This window comes from Vulpes vulpes, unplaced genomic scaffold (genome assembly GCF_048418805.1).
Source record: "Vulpes vulpes isolate BD-2025 unplaced genomic scaffold, VulVul3 u000000698, whole genome shotgun sequence".
NCBI classification, from domain to species: Eukaryota; Metazoa; Chordata; class Mammalia; order Carnivora; family Canidae; genus Vulpes; species Vulpes vulpes.
Window position 1 is genome coordinate 674900 of NW_027325792.1, and position 16933 is coordinate 691832.

General features: G+C 46.6%; 2 protein-coding genes across 2 annotated transcripts in view; one reads left to right on the top strand and one right to left on the bottom strand.

Moving 5' to 3' along the window:
* Positions 1 to 16933, top strand: part of LOC140597372 (uncharacterized) — a 340786-nt gene that overhangs the window by 167369 nt on the left and 156484 nt on the right. The gene's annotated exons all lie outside the window — the stretch shown is intronic.
* Positions 1 to 16933, bottom strand: part of LOC140597362 (uncharacterized) — a 37672-nt gene that overhangs the window by 4099 nt on the left and 16640 nt on the right. Inside the window, exons 7-11 of the mRNA XM_072745618.1 lie at positions 15365 to 15493; positions 12907 to 13035; positions 10247 to 10375; positions 7789 to 7917; positions 5129 to 5257 (exon numbers count right to left, since the gene is read on the bottom strand). Coding sequence (XP_072601719.1) covers positions 5129 to 5257; positions 7789 to 7917; positions 10247 to 10375; positions 12907 to 13035; positions 15365 to 15493 — 645 coding nt within the window. The remainder of the gene's footprint in view (positions 1 to 5128; positions 5258 to 7788; positions 7918 to 10246; positions 10376 to 12906; positions 13036 to 15364; positions 15494 to 16933) is intronic.

Sequence of the window (16933 nt, forward strand, 5' to 3'; positions counted from 1 at the left end):
GGAAATGACTTTCCATTTCATTCATGAGTTGAAAACGATGCTGCTGGAATAGTAACTCCTCTCCTGCTGTCAGTGGAGCTAAACCCAAAATTGCAGAACTCACTCATAAACATACATGGAAATGGAAACGGAGCCCTTACAGGGACCACAACACACTGGTACATCATGTGCAAAGTGCTTTTTTTTTTTTTAAAGATTTATTTATTTATGATAGACCTACAGAGAGAGAGAGAGAGAGAGAGAGAGGCAGAGACACAGGAGGAGGGAGAAGCAAGCTCCATGCCTGGAGCCCAACGTGGGACTCCATCCTGATACTCCAGGATCACGCCCTGGGCCAAACGCAGGCGCCAAACAGCTGAGCCACCCAGGGACCCGCAGAAAGGGCTTTAAAACAAAAAGAAGACAACAGGGGGAAGAAGGCCAGAGAGTAGAGTCCTCAACTCACCTGATCCGCCAAGGATCCCTTCTAACAAGGTAGAAGGTGAAAGTGGATACAAAGAAAGAAAGAAGGGGGGGGGCAGGGCTTCTAACAAGGCAAGACAGGAAGGGGGAAAGGGAAAGGAAGGAAGAAGCCTGGGGGCAGGTGGGGGGGGTGGGGAGCTGCAGGCCAGAGGAGATGGCTCCAGCCTGGCGGGAAAGCCTGGGCGCCCCTAGAGCCCAGCCCCGGAGAGGAGGGGTGTCGGGCTGAACCCCAGGAGGGGCGGCGGAGCCCCCAGGTTCCTGGGGTCACTAGCAGACGAGGCACGCCCGGGGCAGAGCGCCCCAGGCCCGCGGGCCCAGCTCGGGACAGCGCTGGAGCCGCAGGCGGCGGGGCCTCAGGGAGAAGCAGGGGGGCAGGCGGGGGCTCCGGGCGGGCGGGGCGCTGCACCTGCTGCCTTCGGGCGCCCGCCATGGCCCCGGGAGCGCGGTGCAGGCAGCACAGGCCCCAGAGCCCAGGGCCCGGGGGACACGGCCGAGGTCCTGCCTCCCCCCGGGGCGGGTGGAGGCTTCACAACTGCAGAATTAAGATCTCATCAGGCTGAAGTTAAAAATCAATTAAATGAGGTGCAATCCAAATTGGGGGTCCTAATGGCAAGGCATAAGGTGCTGGAAGAAAGAATGAGCAACACAGAAGACTCCTTGATGGCAAGGAAGGAAGCTGAGGAAAACAGAGAAAAACAATGAAAGGACCACGAGGAAAGGTTAAGGGAAATACATGACAGCTTCAGAAGGAAGAATTACGTATCACTGGGGTTCCAGAGAGCACCCAGAAGGACAGAGGGCCAGAAAGCATATTTAAACAAATCCAAGCTGAGAGCTTCCCTAATTCAGGAGGGGAATAGGCTCTCAGACCCAGGAGATAGAGTGGTCCTCCCCCCAAATCAATAAAAACCGTTCAACACCTCAACACTTAATAGTGAAACTTGCAAATTCTATAGAAAAAGAGAAAATCTGTAAAGTAGATAGAGGCAGCAGATTCTTAACGAATATGGGGAGAATTGTTACATTAATAGCAGACCTCTCCTCAGAGACCTGGGAGGCCAGAAAGGGCTGGCGGGATTGATTCAGGGTCCTAGATGAGAAGAACATGCAGGCAAGAAAACTCTATCCAGCAAGGCTCTCATTCAGAATAGAAGGAGAGATAAAGAGCTTCCAAGATAGGCAGAAACTGCAAGAATATGTGACCACCAAACCAGCTCTGCAAGAAATATTAAGGAGTATCATAGGAAAATTAACATGCTTCCAGAAAATTTGTTCAGGTTTAAGTGAGCAGTTGAGATAGAAATGATTTATATATGCTGTGATTTAGTCTATGGGTTTATTTGAAAATTAGTCACCATGCAGTCTGTTTTTATAGTGTATGCATAATGATTGTACTATATAGGAAGGATGACGTGGTGTTACATTATCCCTAATAGGAACAACGCTTTTAACTGTTAAAGAGTAATCTTGCTTTCCTCAGGAGGGGGGAAAAACACCCCAACTCTATACAGCTTCAGACATTCTGTACAATCCCTTAGAGGATGGGGCTTCTGCACACACTTTTGGTCAAAGAAGAGACTAAGGGCACATCTTTTGAAAACATTCTAATGAAATGACTCATAAACCCATTCCACCTATAACTGTAATTTAACTCAAATACTAATAACCAGAGCTTGGCTCAGCAGGGATTCCCTAGAGCCAGGTATAAAGCCTTGTGAAGGAAGCCGAGATATGCCACCCCAAAATATATATTTATATATGTTTTTGGGAAGAGGAATCCAGAAACAAATCTTAGTGTTAATGTCTTCCCATAAATTTACCTTTCCAGTTTGCCGCCCTTGATAGCCTAAAACTGCTTTTCTTTAGGCTATCATTTTTTCTACAAATGTATTATTGTTCTTTGCTGAAGATGCTATAAAGCTCACAGTTTTAAGCTGCTGCTTTGAGTTCCTCTTTGTTTTTTATTTCTTCGGTGTGATGTGCACTGCAAACCTTTATAAATTTTTTCTTTTGATGATATCCTCTTGGTAATGAGTCCCCCCCGAAAACCCAAGATGGGAAGATATGGAGTTTAGCCTCCCGCCACATCAGAACTCGTTCTAGTTGTATTCTCATGGAAGAACGCAGGCAAAAATGAACTCTGCTTAGTTGGCAATTAGCCTGGGGCAGGCCATCCAAAGGTGGCAGTTGCCTACATGAGATTGTGAACTTACTGCATCAGCTACACTGGTGGACTTTCTCCTAACACTGAACACTGGAATCCTCAAATTTAAACTCCAAAATATCAAAGGTCATTCTTTCGTGCAGAAAAGGATTCTGCACATCAACAACCAGGCATGTGACACTAACAATAAGACTGAAGAAAAAGAAATTACAGTCAATCCGATTTATAATTGTACCCAAAAGCATAACATACCTAGGAATAAACCTAACCAAAGACGTAAAGGATCTGGAGCCTAAAAACTAGATAACAAAAAAAAAAAAAAAAAAAAAAAACTAGAGAACACATTGAAAGAAACTCAAGAAGGCACAAAGAGGCAGAAAAATATTCAGTGATCATGGGTTGGAAGAATTAATATTGTGAAAAGGTCGGTGCTACACAGGGCCATATACACATTTAATGCAATCCCTATGAAAATACCACAGACTTTCTTCAGAGAGTGGGAACAAACCATCTTTAGATTTCTCTGGAAATGGAAAAGACCCCAATTAGCCAGGGAACGATTAAAAACGAAGACCACAGCTGGGGGCAACACAAGGCCCGATTTCAGGTTGTACTACAAACCCAAGGCCGAAAAGACAGTGTGGTAGTGGCACAAAAACAGACCCATGAATCAATGGAACCGAATAGCGAATCCAGAAGTGGACCCTGAACTTTATGGTCAACTAATATTCGAGAAACCAGGAAAGACTATCCCGGGAAAAAAGAGAGTCTCCTCAAAAAATGGAGCTGGGAACATTGGACATCCACATGCAGAAGAAGGAACCTAGACCATTCTCTGACACCACACACAGGGAAAAACTCAAAAAGGATGAACGATCTAAATGTGAGACAAGAATCCATCCAAATCCGAGAGGTGAACAGAGGCAACACCGTTTTTCAACTTGGCCACAGCAACATCCCGCAAGATACGTCCGCCAAGGCAAGAGAAACAAAAGCAACAAGGAATTATTGGGACTTCAGCCAGATCGAAAGCTCCTGCGCAGCAAAAGAAACAGTCCACAAAAGTAAAAGACAACCTGCAGAACGGGAGAAGATACTTGCAAACGACCGCTCAGTCAAAGGGCTGGTGTCCAAGGTCTATAAAGAACATACTCAACTCAAGAGCAGAGAAACAAACAATCCGATCGTGAAACGGGCAAAAGACCCAAACAGAAATCTCACAGGGGAAGACAGAGACATGGCCAACAAGCACATGAGAACATGGCCCGCAAGCTGACCATCAGGGAACTACAGATCCACATCCCCATGAAATACCACCTCACACCGGCAGGAATGGGGAAAAGTCACAAGACAGGAAACAACAAATGTTGGAGAGGACGCGGACAAAGGGGAACCCTCTTGCACTGTAGGTGGGAATGTGAACTGGTGCAGCCACTCCGGAAAACTGTGTGGAGGTTCCCCAAAGAGTTAAGAACAGATCTTCCCTCCGGCCCAGCAATTGCACTGCTGGGATATACCCCAAAGCTGCAGATGCGGTGAAACGCGGGGACACCTGCACCCCGATGTTTATGGCAGCAATGTCCACAATAGCCAAACTGTGGAAGGAGCCTCGGGGTCCATCGAGAGATGAATGGATAAAGAAGATGTGGTCCACGGCTACAACGGAATATTACTCAGCCGTGAGAAACGACAAATACCCACCATTTGCTCTGACGTGGACGCACCTAGAGGGACTTATGCTGAGTGAAATGAGTCCATCGGAAAAGGACAAACTTGATATGGTCTCATTCATTTGGGGAATATAAAAACTAGTGAAAGGCACTAAAGGGAATGGGGAAGATGAAGGAAAATATCAGTGAGGGTGACAAAACAGGACACACACCGAACTCTGGGAACTGAACAAGGGGTAGTGGAAGGGGAGGTGGGCGGGCGGTTGGGGCGACCGGGTGATGGCCACTGATGGGGGCACTTGGCGGGATGAGCACTGGGTGTTATGCTATATGCTGGCAAATAGAACTACAATAAAAAAATGTAAAAACAGAAAACATTTTGGTAATACTTAACACGGACTAGTATGTCCAAATGTTAGCTTCAAAACCCCTCCTATGAAATCGGACAAAATTAGAGTTCTCAATGCGATTTCACAATTTTGGCCACAAACTAATGACTGACCTTTCAAGTTAAGATGTGGACACATGAAACATAAAGAATACGGCTTAGGAGGTCTGTCTCTACGATGGCACCCCGAGCAAAACTGAATAATGATTCTGTTTTGCGTGTGTGGAGAGAGCAAAAGAGCAAGTGTAAGGAGGAGAGGGGCAGAGGGAAAGGAAGAGAGAATACGAAGCAGGCTCCATGCTGAATATGGGTGAATCTGATGACCTTGAGGTCATGACCAGAGCTGAAACCCCGGAGGCAGAGACTTAGCTGACAGAAACACCCAGGTGCCCCTAGGACAAGATTTCTTGAGGCTATTATTTAATGAATCAATTTTCATGTTACCCTCCGGCCTGTCGTCTGTTGGCTGAACTCTTCTGATACGGAGGATGGAAAACATTTTTGGCCATGCTCCAGGGCAGGTGTACCAAGGGTTTCTTCGAGATTCAGGTTCGGTTGTTATCACTCCAGCTCCTGGGAAATAAATGGACATAGAAAGAGCTGTTGACTGACAGGTTGTTGTTAGAAGAGCCTCGAAAATTAAGGAGTCAATCCCATTTACAACTGCACCCAAAAACATAAGCTACCCGGGAATAAACCTAACCAAAGAGGTAAAGGATCTGTACCCTAAACACCACAGAACGTTCCTGAAAGAAATCGAGGAAGGCATCAAGAGAAGGAAAAAGGTTCCATGCTCATGGAGAGGAAGAATTAATATTGTGAAAATGTCCATGCTACCCAGGGCAATTTATATATTTCACGCAATCCCTATCAAAATACTGGGGACTTTCTTCAGAGAGTTAGAACAAACCATCTTAAGATTCTAGTGTGGGGGATCCCTGGGTGGCGCAGCGGTTTAGTGGCTGCCTTTGGCCCAGGGCGCGATCCTGGAGATCTGGGATCGAATCCCACGTCGGGCTCCCGGTGCATGGAGCCTGCTTGTCCCTCTGCCTATGTCTCTGCCCCATTCTCTCTCTCTGTGTGACTATCATTAATAAATAAAAATAAAAAAAAATAAGATGCTAGTGTGGATACTGAAAAGACCCCAAAGAGCCAGGGGACTATTCAAAACGAAGGCCACAGCTGGGGGCATCACAAGGCCCGATTTCAGGTTGTACTACAAAGCCGTGGCTATCAAGACAGTGTGGTAGTGGCACAAAAACAGACCCATAGCTCAATGGAACCGAATAGCGAATCCAGAAGTCGACCCTCAACTTTATGGTCAACTCTATTCGAGAAAGCAGGAAAGACTATCCCTGGAAAAAGACAGTCTCTTCAATAAAGGGTGCTGGGAACACTGGACATCCACATGCAGAAGACGGAAGCTAGACCATTCTCTGACACCACACACAGGGAAAAACTCAAAAAGGATGGAAGATCTAAATGTGAGACAAGAATCCATCCAAATCCGAAAGGCGAACAGAGGCAACACCGTTTTTCAACTTGGCCACAGCAACATCTCGCAAAATACGTCTGCCAAGGCAAGAGAAACAAAAGCAATGAGGAATTATTGGGACTTCAGCCAGATCGAAAGCTCCTGCGCAGGAAAAGAAACAGTCCACAAAAGTTAAAGAAAACCTACAGAACGGGAGAAGATATTTGCAAACGACCGCTCAGACAAAGGGCTAGTGTCCAAGATCTCTAAAGAACATACTCAACTCAAGAGCAAAGAAACAAACAATCTGATCATGAAACGGGCAGAAGACCCGAACAGAAATCCCACAGGGGAAGACAGAGACACGGCCAACAAGCACATGAGAACATGGCCCGCATCACTGGCCATCAGGAAACTACAGATCCAAACCCCCATGAGATACCACTTCACACCGGCGGGAATGGGGAAAAGTCACGAGACAGGAAACAAGAAATGTTGGAGAGGACGCGGACAAAGGGGAACCCTCTTGCACTGTAGGTGGGAATGTGAACAGGTGCAGCCACTCCGGAAAACTGTGTGGAGGTTCCTCAAAGAGTTAAGAACAGATCTTCCCTCCAGCCCAGCAATGGCACTGCTGGGGATTCACCCCAAAGCTGAAGATGCGGTGAAATGCGGGGACACCTGCACCCCGAAGTTTATGGCAGCAATGTCCACAATAGCCAAACTGTGGAAGGAGCCTCGGGGTCCATCGAGAGATGAATGGATAAAGTTGATGTGGTCCACGGCTACAACGGAATATTACTCAGCCATGAGAAACGACGAATACCCACCATTTGCTCCGACGTGGATGCACCTGGAGGGACTTATGCTGATTGAAATAAGTCCATCGGAAAAGGACAAACTTGATATGGTCTCATTCATTTGGGGAATATAAAAACTAGTGAAATGCAATAAAGGGAATGGGGAAAATGAAGGAAAATATCAGTGAGGGTGACAAAACAGGAGACACACCGAACTCTGGGAAGTGAACAAGGGGTAGTGGAAGGGGAGGTGGGCGGGCGGTTGGGGCGACTGGGTGATGGGCACTGATGGGCGCACTTGGCGGGATGAGCACTGGGTGTTATGCTATATGCTGGCAATTTGAGCTCCAATAAAAAAATGTAAAAACAGAAAACATTTTGCTAATACTTAACACGGACTAGTATGTCCAAATGTTACCTCACAACCCCTCCCATGAAATCTGACCAAATTAGAGTTCTCAATGCGATTTCACAATTTTGGCCACAAACTAATGACTGACCTTTCAAGTTAAGATGTGGACACATGAAACATAAAGAATACGGCTTAGGAGGTCTGTCTCTATGATGGCACCCCGAGCAAAACTGAATAATGATTCTGTTTTGCGTGTGTGGAGAGAGCAAAAGAGCAAGTGTAAGGAGGAGAGGGGCAGAGGGAAAGGAAGAGAGAATACGAAGCAGGCTCCATGCTGAATATGGGTGAATCTGATAACCTTGAGGTCATGACCGGAGCTGAAACCCAGGAGGCAGAGACTTAGCTGACAGAAACACCCAGGTGCCCCTAGGACAAGATTTCTTGAGGCTATTATTTAATGAATCAATTTTCATGTTACCCTCCGGCCTGTCGTCTGTTGGCTGAACTCTTCTGTTTCTGCGGATTGCAAAGAGCTTTCGCCGTGCTCCTGGGCAGATGTACCCAGGTTGTCTGCTATATTCAGGTTCGGTTGTTATCACAGCAGCTCCTGGTAAATAAATGGACATAGAAAGAGCTGTTGACTGACAGGTTGTTGTTAGAAGAGCCTCGAAAATTAAGGAGTCAATCCCATTTACAACTGCACCCAAAAGCATAAGCTACCCGGGAATAAACCTAACCAAAGAGGTAAAGGATCTGTACCCTAAACACCACAGAACGTTCCTGAAAGAAATCGAGGAAGGCATCAAGAGAAGGAAAAAGGTTCCATGCTCATGGAGAGGAAGAATTAATATTGTGAAAATGTCCATGCTACCCAGGGCAATTTACACATTTCACGCAATCCCTAACAAAATACCGGGGACTTTCTTCAGAGAGTTGGAACAAACCATCTTAAGATTCTAGTGTGGAACCGGAAAAGACCCCAAAGAGCCAGGGGACTATTCAAAACGAAGGCCACAGCTGGGGGCATCACGAGGCCCGATTCCAGGTTGTACTACAAAGCCGTGGCCATCGAGACAGTGTGGTAGTAGCACAAACACAGACCCATAGATCAATGGAACCGAGTAGCGCATCCAGAAGTGGACCCTCAACTTTATGGTCAACTAATATTCGCGAAAGCTGGAAAGACTATCCCTGGATAAAGACAGTGTCTTCCATAAAGGGTGCTGGGAACACTGGACATCCACATGCAGAAGAAGGAAGCTAGACCATTCTCTGACACGACACACAGGGAAAAACTCAAAAAGCATGAACGATCTAAATGTGAGACAAGAATCCATCCAAATCCGAGAGGCGAACAGAGGCAACACCGTTTTTCAACTTGGCCACAGCAACATCTCGCAAGATACGTCCGCCAAGGCAAGAGAAACAAAAGCAACAAGGAATTATTGGGACTTCAGCCAGATCGAAAGCTCCTGCGCAGCAAACAACAGTCCACAAAAGTAAAAGACAACCTACAGAACGGGAGAAGATATTTGCAGACGACCGCTCAGTCAAAGGGCTAGTGTCCAAGATCTATAAAGAACATACTCAACTCAAGAGCAGAGAAACAAACAATCCGATCGTGAAACGGAAAAAGATCCAAACAGAAATCTCACAGGGGAAGACAGAGACACGGCCAACAAGCACATGAGAACATGCCCCACATCGCTGGCCATCAGGAAACTACAGATCCAAACCCCCAGGAGATACCACCTCACACCTGCGGGAATGGGGAAAAGTCACGAGACAGGAAACAACAAATGTTGGAGAGGACGCGGACAAGGGGGAACCCTCTTGCACTGTAGGTGGGAATGTGAACAGGTGCAGCCACTCCGGAAAACTGTGTGGAGGTTCCTCAAAGAGTTAAGAACAGATCTTTCCTCCGGGCCAGCAATGGCACTGCTGGGGTTATACCCCAAAGCTAAAGATGCGGTGAAATGCGGGGACACCTGCACCCCGATGTTTATGGCAGCAATGTCCACAATAGCCAAACTGTGGAAGGAGTCTCGGAGTCCTTCGAGAGATGAATGGATAAAGAAGATGTGGTCCACGGCTACAACGGAATATAACTCAGCCGTGAGAAACGACAAATACCCACCATTAGCTCCGACGTGGATGCACCTGGAGGGACTTATGCTGAGTGAAATGAGTCCATCGGAAAAGGACAAACTTGATATGGTCTCATTCATTTGGGGAATATAAAAACTAGTGAAGGCAATAAAGGGAAAGGGGAAAATGAAGGAAAATATCAGTGAGGGTGACAAAACAGGAGACACACCGAACTCTGGGAACTGAACAAGGGGTAGTGGAAGGGGAGGTGGGCGGGCGGTTGGGGCGACTGGGTGATGGCCCCTGATGGGGGCACTTGGCGGGATGAGCACTAGGTGTTATGCTATATGCTGGCAAATTGAACTCCAATAAAAAAATGTAAAAACAGAAAACATTTTGCTAATACTTAACACGGACTAGTATGTCCAAATGTTACCTCACAACCCCTCCCATGAAATCGGACCAAATTAGAGTTCTCAATGCAATTTCACAATTTTGGCCACAAACTAATGACTGACCTTTCAAGTTAAGATGTGGACACATGAAACATAAAGAATACGGCTTAGGAGGTCTGTCTCTATGATGGCACCCCGAGCAAAACTGAATAATGATTCTGTTTTGCGTGTGTGGAGAGAGCAAAAGAGCAAGTGTAAGGAGGAGAGGGGCAGAGGGAAAGGAAGAGAGAATACGAAGCAGGCTCCATGCTGAATATGGGTGAATCTGATGACCTTGAGGTCATGACCAGAGCTGAAACCCCAGAGGCAGAGACTTAGCTGACAGAAACACCCAGGTGCCCCTAGGACAAGATTTCTTGAGGCTATTATTTAATGAATCAATTTTCATGTTACCCTCCGGCCTGTCGTCTGTTGGCTGAACTCTTCTGATACGGAGGATGGAAAACATTTTTGGCCATGCTCCAGGGCAGGTGTACCAAGGGTTTCTTCGAGATTCAGGTTCGGTTGTTATCACTCCAGCTCCTGGGAAATAAATGGACATAGAAAGAGCTGTTGACTGACAGGTTGTTGTTAGAAGAGCCTCGAAAATTAAGGAGTCAATCCCATTTACAACTGCACCCAAAAACATAAGCTACCCGGGAATAAACCTAACCAAAGAGGTAAAGGATCTGTACCCTAAACACCACAGAACGTTCCTGAAAGAAATCGAGGAAGGCATCAAGAGAAGGAAAAAGGTTCCATGCTCATGGAGAGGAAGAATTAATATTGTGAAAATGTCCATGCTACCCAGGGCAATTTATATATTTCACGCAATCCCTATCAAAATACTGGGGACTTTCTTCAGAGAGTTAGAACAAACCATCTTAAGATTCTAGTGTGGGGGATCCCTGGGTGGCGCAGCGGTTTAGTGGCTGCCTTTGGCCCAGGGCGCGATCCTGGAGATCTGGGATCGAATCCCACGTCGGGCTCCCGGTGCATGGAGCCTGCTTGTCCCTCTGCCTATGTCTCTGCCCCATTCTCTCTCTCTGTGTGACTATCATTAGTAAATAAAAATAAAAAAAAATAAGATGCTAGTGTGGATACTGAAAAGACCCCAAAGAGCCAGGGGACTATTCAAAACGAAGGCCACAGCTGGGGGCATCACAAGGCCCGATTTCAGGTTGTACTACAAAGCCGTGGCTATCAAGACAGTGTGGTAGTGGCACAAAAACAGACCCTTAGCTCAATGGAACCGAATAGCGAATCCAGAAGTCGACCCTCAACTTTATGGTCAACTCTATTCGAGAAAGCAGGAAAGACTATCCCTGGAAAAAGACAGTCTCTTCAATAAAGGGTGCTGGGAACACTGGACATCCACATGCAGAAGACGGAAGCTAGACCATTCTCTGACACCACACACAGGGAAAAACTCAAAAAGGATGAAAGATCTAAATGTGAGACAAGAATCCATCCAAATCCGAAAGGTGAACAGAGGCAACACCGTTTTTCAACTTGGCCACAGCAACATCTCGCAAAATACGTCTGCCAAGGCAAGAGAAACAAAAGCAACGAGGAATTATTGGGACTTCAGCCAGATCGAAAGCTCCTGCGCAGGAAAAGAAACAGTCCACAAAAGTTAAAGACAACCTACAGAACGGGAGAAGATATTTGGAAACGACCGCTCAGACAAAGGGCTAGTGTCCAAGATCTCTAAAGAACATACTCAACTCAAGAGCAAAGAAACAAACAATCTGATCATGAAACGGGCAGAAGACCCGAACAGAAATCCCACAGGGGAAGACAGAGACACGGCCAACAAGCACATGAGAACATGGCCCGCATCACTGGCCATCAGGAAACTACAGATCCAAACCCCCATGAGATACCACTTCACACCGGCGGGAATGGGGAAAAGTCACGAGACAGGAAACAAGAAATGTTGGAGAGGACGCGGACAAAGGGGAACCCTCTTGCACTGTAGGTGGGAATGTGAACAGGTGCAGCCACTCCGGAAAACTGTGTGGAGGTTCCTCAAAGAGTTAAGAACAGATCTTCCCTCCAGCCCAGCAATGGCACTGCTGGGGATTCACCCCAAAGCTGAAGATGCGGTGAAATGCGGGGACACCTGCACCCCGAAGTTTATGGCAGCAATGTCCACAATAGCCAAACTGTGGAAGGAGCCTCGGGGTCCATCGAGAGATGAATGGATAAAGTTGATGTGGTCCACGGCTACAACGGAATATTACTCAGCCATGAGAAACGACAAATACCCACCATTAGCTCCGACGTGGATGCACCTGGAGGGACTTATGCTGATTGAAATAAGTCCATCGGAAAAGGACAAACTTGATATGGTCTCATTCATTTGGGGAATATAAAAACTAGTGAAATGCAATAAAGGGAATGGGGAAAATGAAGGAAAATATCAGTGAGGGTGACAAAACAGGAGACACACCGAACTCTGGGAAGTGAACAAGGGGTAGTGGAAGGAGAGGTGGGCGGGCGGTTGGGGCGACTGGGTGATGGGCACTGATGGGCGCACTTGGCGGGATGAGCACTGGGTGTTATGCTATATGCTGGCAATTTGAGCTCCAATAAAAAAATGTAAAAACAGAAAACATTTTGCTAATACTTAACACGGACTAGTATGTCCAAATGTTACCTCACAACCCCTCCCATGAAATCTGACCAAATTAGAGTTCTCAATGCGATTTCACAATTTTGGCCACAAACTAATGACTGACCTTTCAAGTTAAGATGTGGACACATGAAACATAAAGAATACGGCTTAGGAGGTCTGTCTCTACGATGGCACCCCGAGCAAAACTGAATAATGATTCTGTTTTGCGTGTGTGGAGAGAGCAAAAGAGCAAGTGTAAGGAGGAGAGGGGCAGAGGGAAAGGAAGAGAGAATACGAAGCAGGCTCCATGCTGAATATGGGTGAATCTGATAACCTTGAGGTCATGACCGGAGCTGAAACCCAGGAGGCAGAGACTTAGCTGACAGAAACACCCAGGTGCCCCTAGGACAAGATTTCTTGAGGCTATTATTTAATGAATCAATTTTCATGTTACCCTCCGGCCTGTCGTCTGTTGGCTGAACTCTTCTGTTTCTGCGGATTGCAAAGAGCTTTCGCCGTGCTCCTGGGCAGATGTACCCAGGTTGTCTGCTATATTCAGGTTCGGTTGTTATCACAGCAGCTCCTGGTAAATAAATGGACATAGAAAGAGCTGTTGACTGACAGGTTGTTGTTAGAAGAGCCTCGAAAATTAAGGAGTCAATCCCATTTACAACTGCACCCAAAAGCATAAGCTACCCGGGAATAAACCTAACCAAAGAGGTAAAGGATCTGTACCCTAAACACCACAGAACGTTCCTGAAAGAAATCGAGGAAGGCATCAAGAGAAGGAAAAAGGTTCCATGCTCATGGAGAGGAAGAATTAATATTGTGAAAATGTCCATGCTACCCAGGGCAATTTACACATTTCACGCAATCCCTAACAAAATACCGGGGACTTTCTTCAGAGAGTTGGAACAAACCATCTTAAGATTCTAGTGTGGAACCGGAAAAGACCCCAAAGAGCCAGGGGACTATTCAAAACGAAGGCCACAGCTGGGGGCATCACGAGGCCCGATTCCAGGTTGTACTACAAAGCCGTGGCCATCGAGACAGTGTGGTAGTAGCACAAACACAGACCCATAGATCAATGGAACCGAGTAGCGCATCCAGAAGTGGACCCTCAACTTTATGGTCAACTAATATTCGCGAAAGCTGGAAAGACTATCCCTGGATAAAGACAGTGTCTTCCATAAAGGGTGCTGGGAACACTGGACATCCACATGCAGAAGAAGGAAGCTAGACCATTCTCTGACACGACACACAGGGAAAAACTCAAAAAGCATGAACGATCTAAATGTGAGACAAGAATCCATCCAAATCCGAGAGGCGAACAGAGGCAACACCGTTTTTCAACTTGGCCACAGCAACATCTCGCAAGATACGTCCGCCAAGGCAAGAGAAACAAAAGCAACAAGGAATTATTGGGACTTCAGCCAGATCGAAAGCTCCTGCGCAGCAAACAACAGTCCACAAAAGTAAAAGACAACCTACAGAACGGGAGAAGATATTTGCAGACGACCGCTCAGTCAAAGGGCTAGTGTCCAAGATCTATAAAGAACATACTCAACTCAAGAGCAGAGAAACAAACAATCCGATCGTGAAACGGAAAAAGATCCAAACAGAAATCTCACAGGGGAAGACAGAGACACGGCCAACAAGCACATGAGAACATGCCCCACATCGCTGGCCATCAGGAAACTACAGATCCAAACCCCCAGGAGATACCACCTCACACCTGCGGGAATGGGGAAAAGTCACGAGACAGGAAACAACAAATGTTGGAGAGGACGCGGACAAGGGGGAACCCTCTTGCACTGTAGGTGGGAATGTGAACAGGTGCAGCCACTCCGGAAAACTGTGTGGAGGTTCCTCAAAGAGTTAAGAACAGATCTTTCCTCCGGGCCAGCAATGGCACTGCTGGGGTTATACCCCAAAGCTAAAGATGCGGTGAAATGCGGGGACACCTGCACCCCGATGTTTATGGCAGCAATGTCCACAATAGCCAAACTGTGGAAGGAGTCTCGGAGTCCTTCGAGAGATGAATGGATAAAGAAGATGTGGTCCACGGCTACAACGGAATATAACTCAGCCGTGAGAAACGACAAATACCCACCATTAGCTCCGACGTGGATGCACCTGGAGGGACTTATGCTGAGTGAAATGAGTCCATCGGAAAAGGACAAACTTGATATGGTCTCATTCATTTGGGGAATATAAAAACTAGTGAAGGCAATAAAGGGAAAGGGGAAAATGAAGGAAAATATCAGTGAGGGTGACAAAACAGGAGACACACCGAACTCTGGGAACTGAACAAGGGGTAGTGGAAGGGGAGGTGGGCGGGCGGTTGGGGCGACTGGGTGATGGCCCCTGATGGGGGCACTTGGCGGGATGAGCACTAGGTGTTATGCTATATGCTGGCAAATTGAACTCCAATAAAAAAATGTAAAAACAGAAAACATTTTGCTAATACTTAACACGGACTAGTATGTCCAAATGTTACCTCACAACCCCTCCCATGAAATCGGACCAAATTAGAGTTCTCAATGCAATTTCACAATTTTGGCCACAAACTAATGACTGACCTTTCAAGTTAAGATGTGGACACATGAAACATAAAGAATACGGCTTAGGAGGTCTGTCTCTATGATGGCACCCCGAGCAAAACTGAATAATGATTCTGTTTTGCGTGTGTGGAGAGAGCAAAAGAGCAAGTGTAAGGAGGAGAGGGGCAGAGGGAAAGGAAGAGAGAATACGAAGCAGGCTCCATGCTGAATATGGGTGAATCTGATGACCTTGAGGTCATGACCAGAGCTGAAACCCCAGAGGCAGAGACTTAGCTGACAGAAACACCCAGGTGCCCCTAGGACAAGATTTCTTGAGGCTATTATTTAATGAATCAATTTTCATGTTACCCTCCGGCCTGTCGTCTGTTGGCTGAACTCTTCTGATACGGAGGATGGAAAACATTTTTGGCCATGCTCCAGGGCAGGTGTACCAAGGGTTTCTTCGAGATTCAGGTTCGGTTGTTATCACTCCAGCTCCTGGGAAATAAATGGACATAGAAAGAGCTGTTGACTGACAGGTTGTTGTTAGAAGAGCCTCGAAAATTAAGGAGTCAATCCCATTTACAACTGCACCCAAAAACATAAGCTACCCGGGAATAAACCTAACCAAAGAGGTAAAGGATCTGTACCCTAAACACCACAGAACGTTCCTGAAAGAAATCGAGGAAGGCATCAAGAGAAGGAAAAAGGTTCCATGCTCATGGAGAGGAAGAATTAATATTGTGAAAATGTCCATGCTACCCAGGGCAATTTATATATTTCACGCAATCCCTATCAAAATACTGGGGACTTTCTTCAGAGAGTTAGAACAAACCATCTTAAGATTCTAGTGTGGGGGATCCCTGGGTGGCGCAGCGGTTTAGTGGCTGCCTTTGGCCCAGGGCGCGATCCTGGAGATCTGGGATCGAATCCCACGTCGGGCTCCCGGTGCATGGAGCCTGCTTGTCCCTCTGCCTATGTCTCTGCCCCATTCTCTCTCTCTGTGTGACTATCATTAGTAAATAAAAATAAAAAAAAATAAGATGCTAGTGTGGATACTGAAAAGACCCCAAAGAGCCAGGGGACTATTCAAAACGAAGGCCACAGCTGGGGGCATCACAAGGCCCGATTTCAGGTTGTACTACAAAGCCGTGGCTATCAAGACAGTGTGGTAGTGGCACAAAAACAGACCCTTAGCTCAATGGAACCGAATAGCGAATCCAGAAGTCGACCCTCAACTTTATGGTCAACTCTATTCGAGAAAGCAGGAAAGACTATCCCTGGAAAAAGACAGTCTCTTCAATAAAGGGTGCTGGGAACACTGGACATCCACATGCAGAAGACGGAAGCTAGACCATTCTCTGACACCACACACAGGGAAAAACTCAAAAAGGATGAAAGATCTAAATGTGAGACAAGAATCCATCCAAATCCGAAAGGTGAACAGAGGCAACACCGTTTTTCAACTTGGCCACAGCAACATCTCGCAAAATACGTCTGCCAAGGCAAGAGAAACAAAAGCAACGAGGAATTATTGGGACTTCAGCCAGATCGAAAGCTCCTGCGCAGGAAAAGAAACAGTCCACAAAAGTTAAAGACAACCTACAGAACGGGAGAAGATATTTGGAAACGACCGCTCAGACAAAGGGCTAGTGTCCAAGATCTCTAAAGAACATACTCAACTCAAGAGCAAAGAAACAAACAATCTGATCATGAAACGGGCAGAAGACCCGAACAGAAATCCCACAGGGGAAGACAGAGACACGGCCAACAAGCACATGAGAACATGGCCCGCATCACTGGCCATCAGGAAACTACAGATCCAAACCCCCATGAGATACCACTTCACACCGGCGGGAATGGGGAAAAGTCACGAGACAGGAAACAAGAAATGTTGGAGAGGACGCGGACAAAGGGGAACCCTCTTGCACTGTAGGT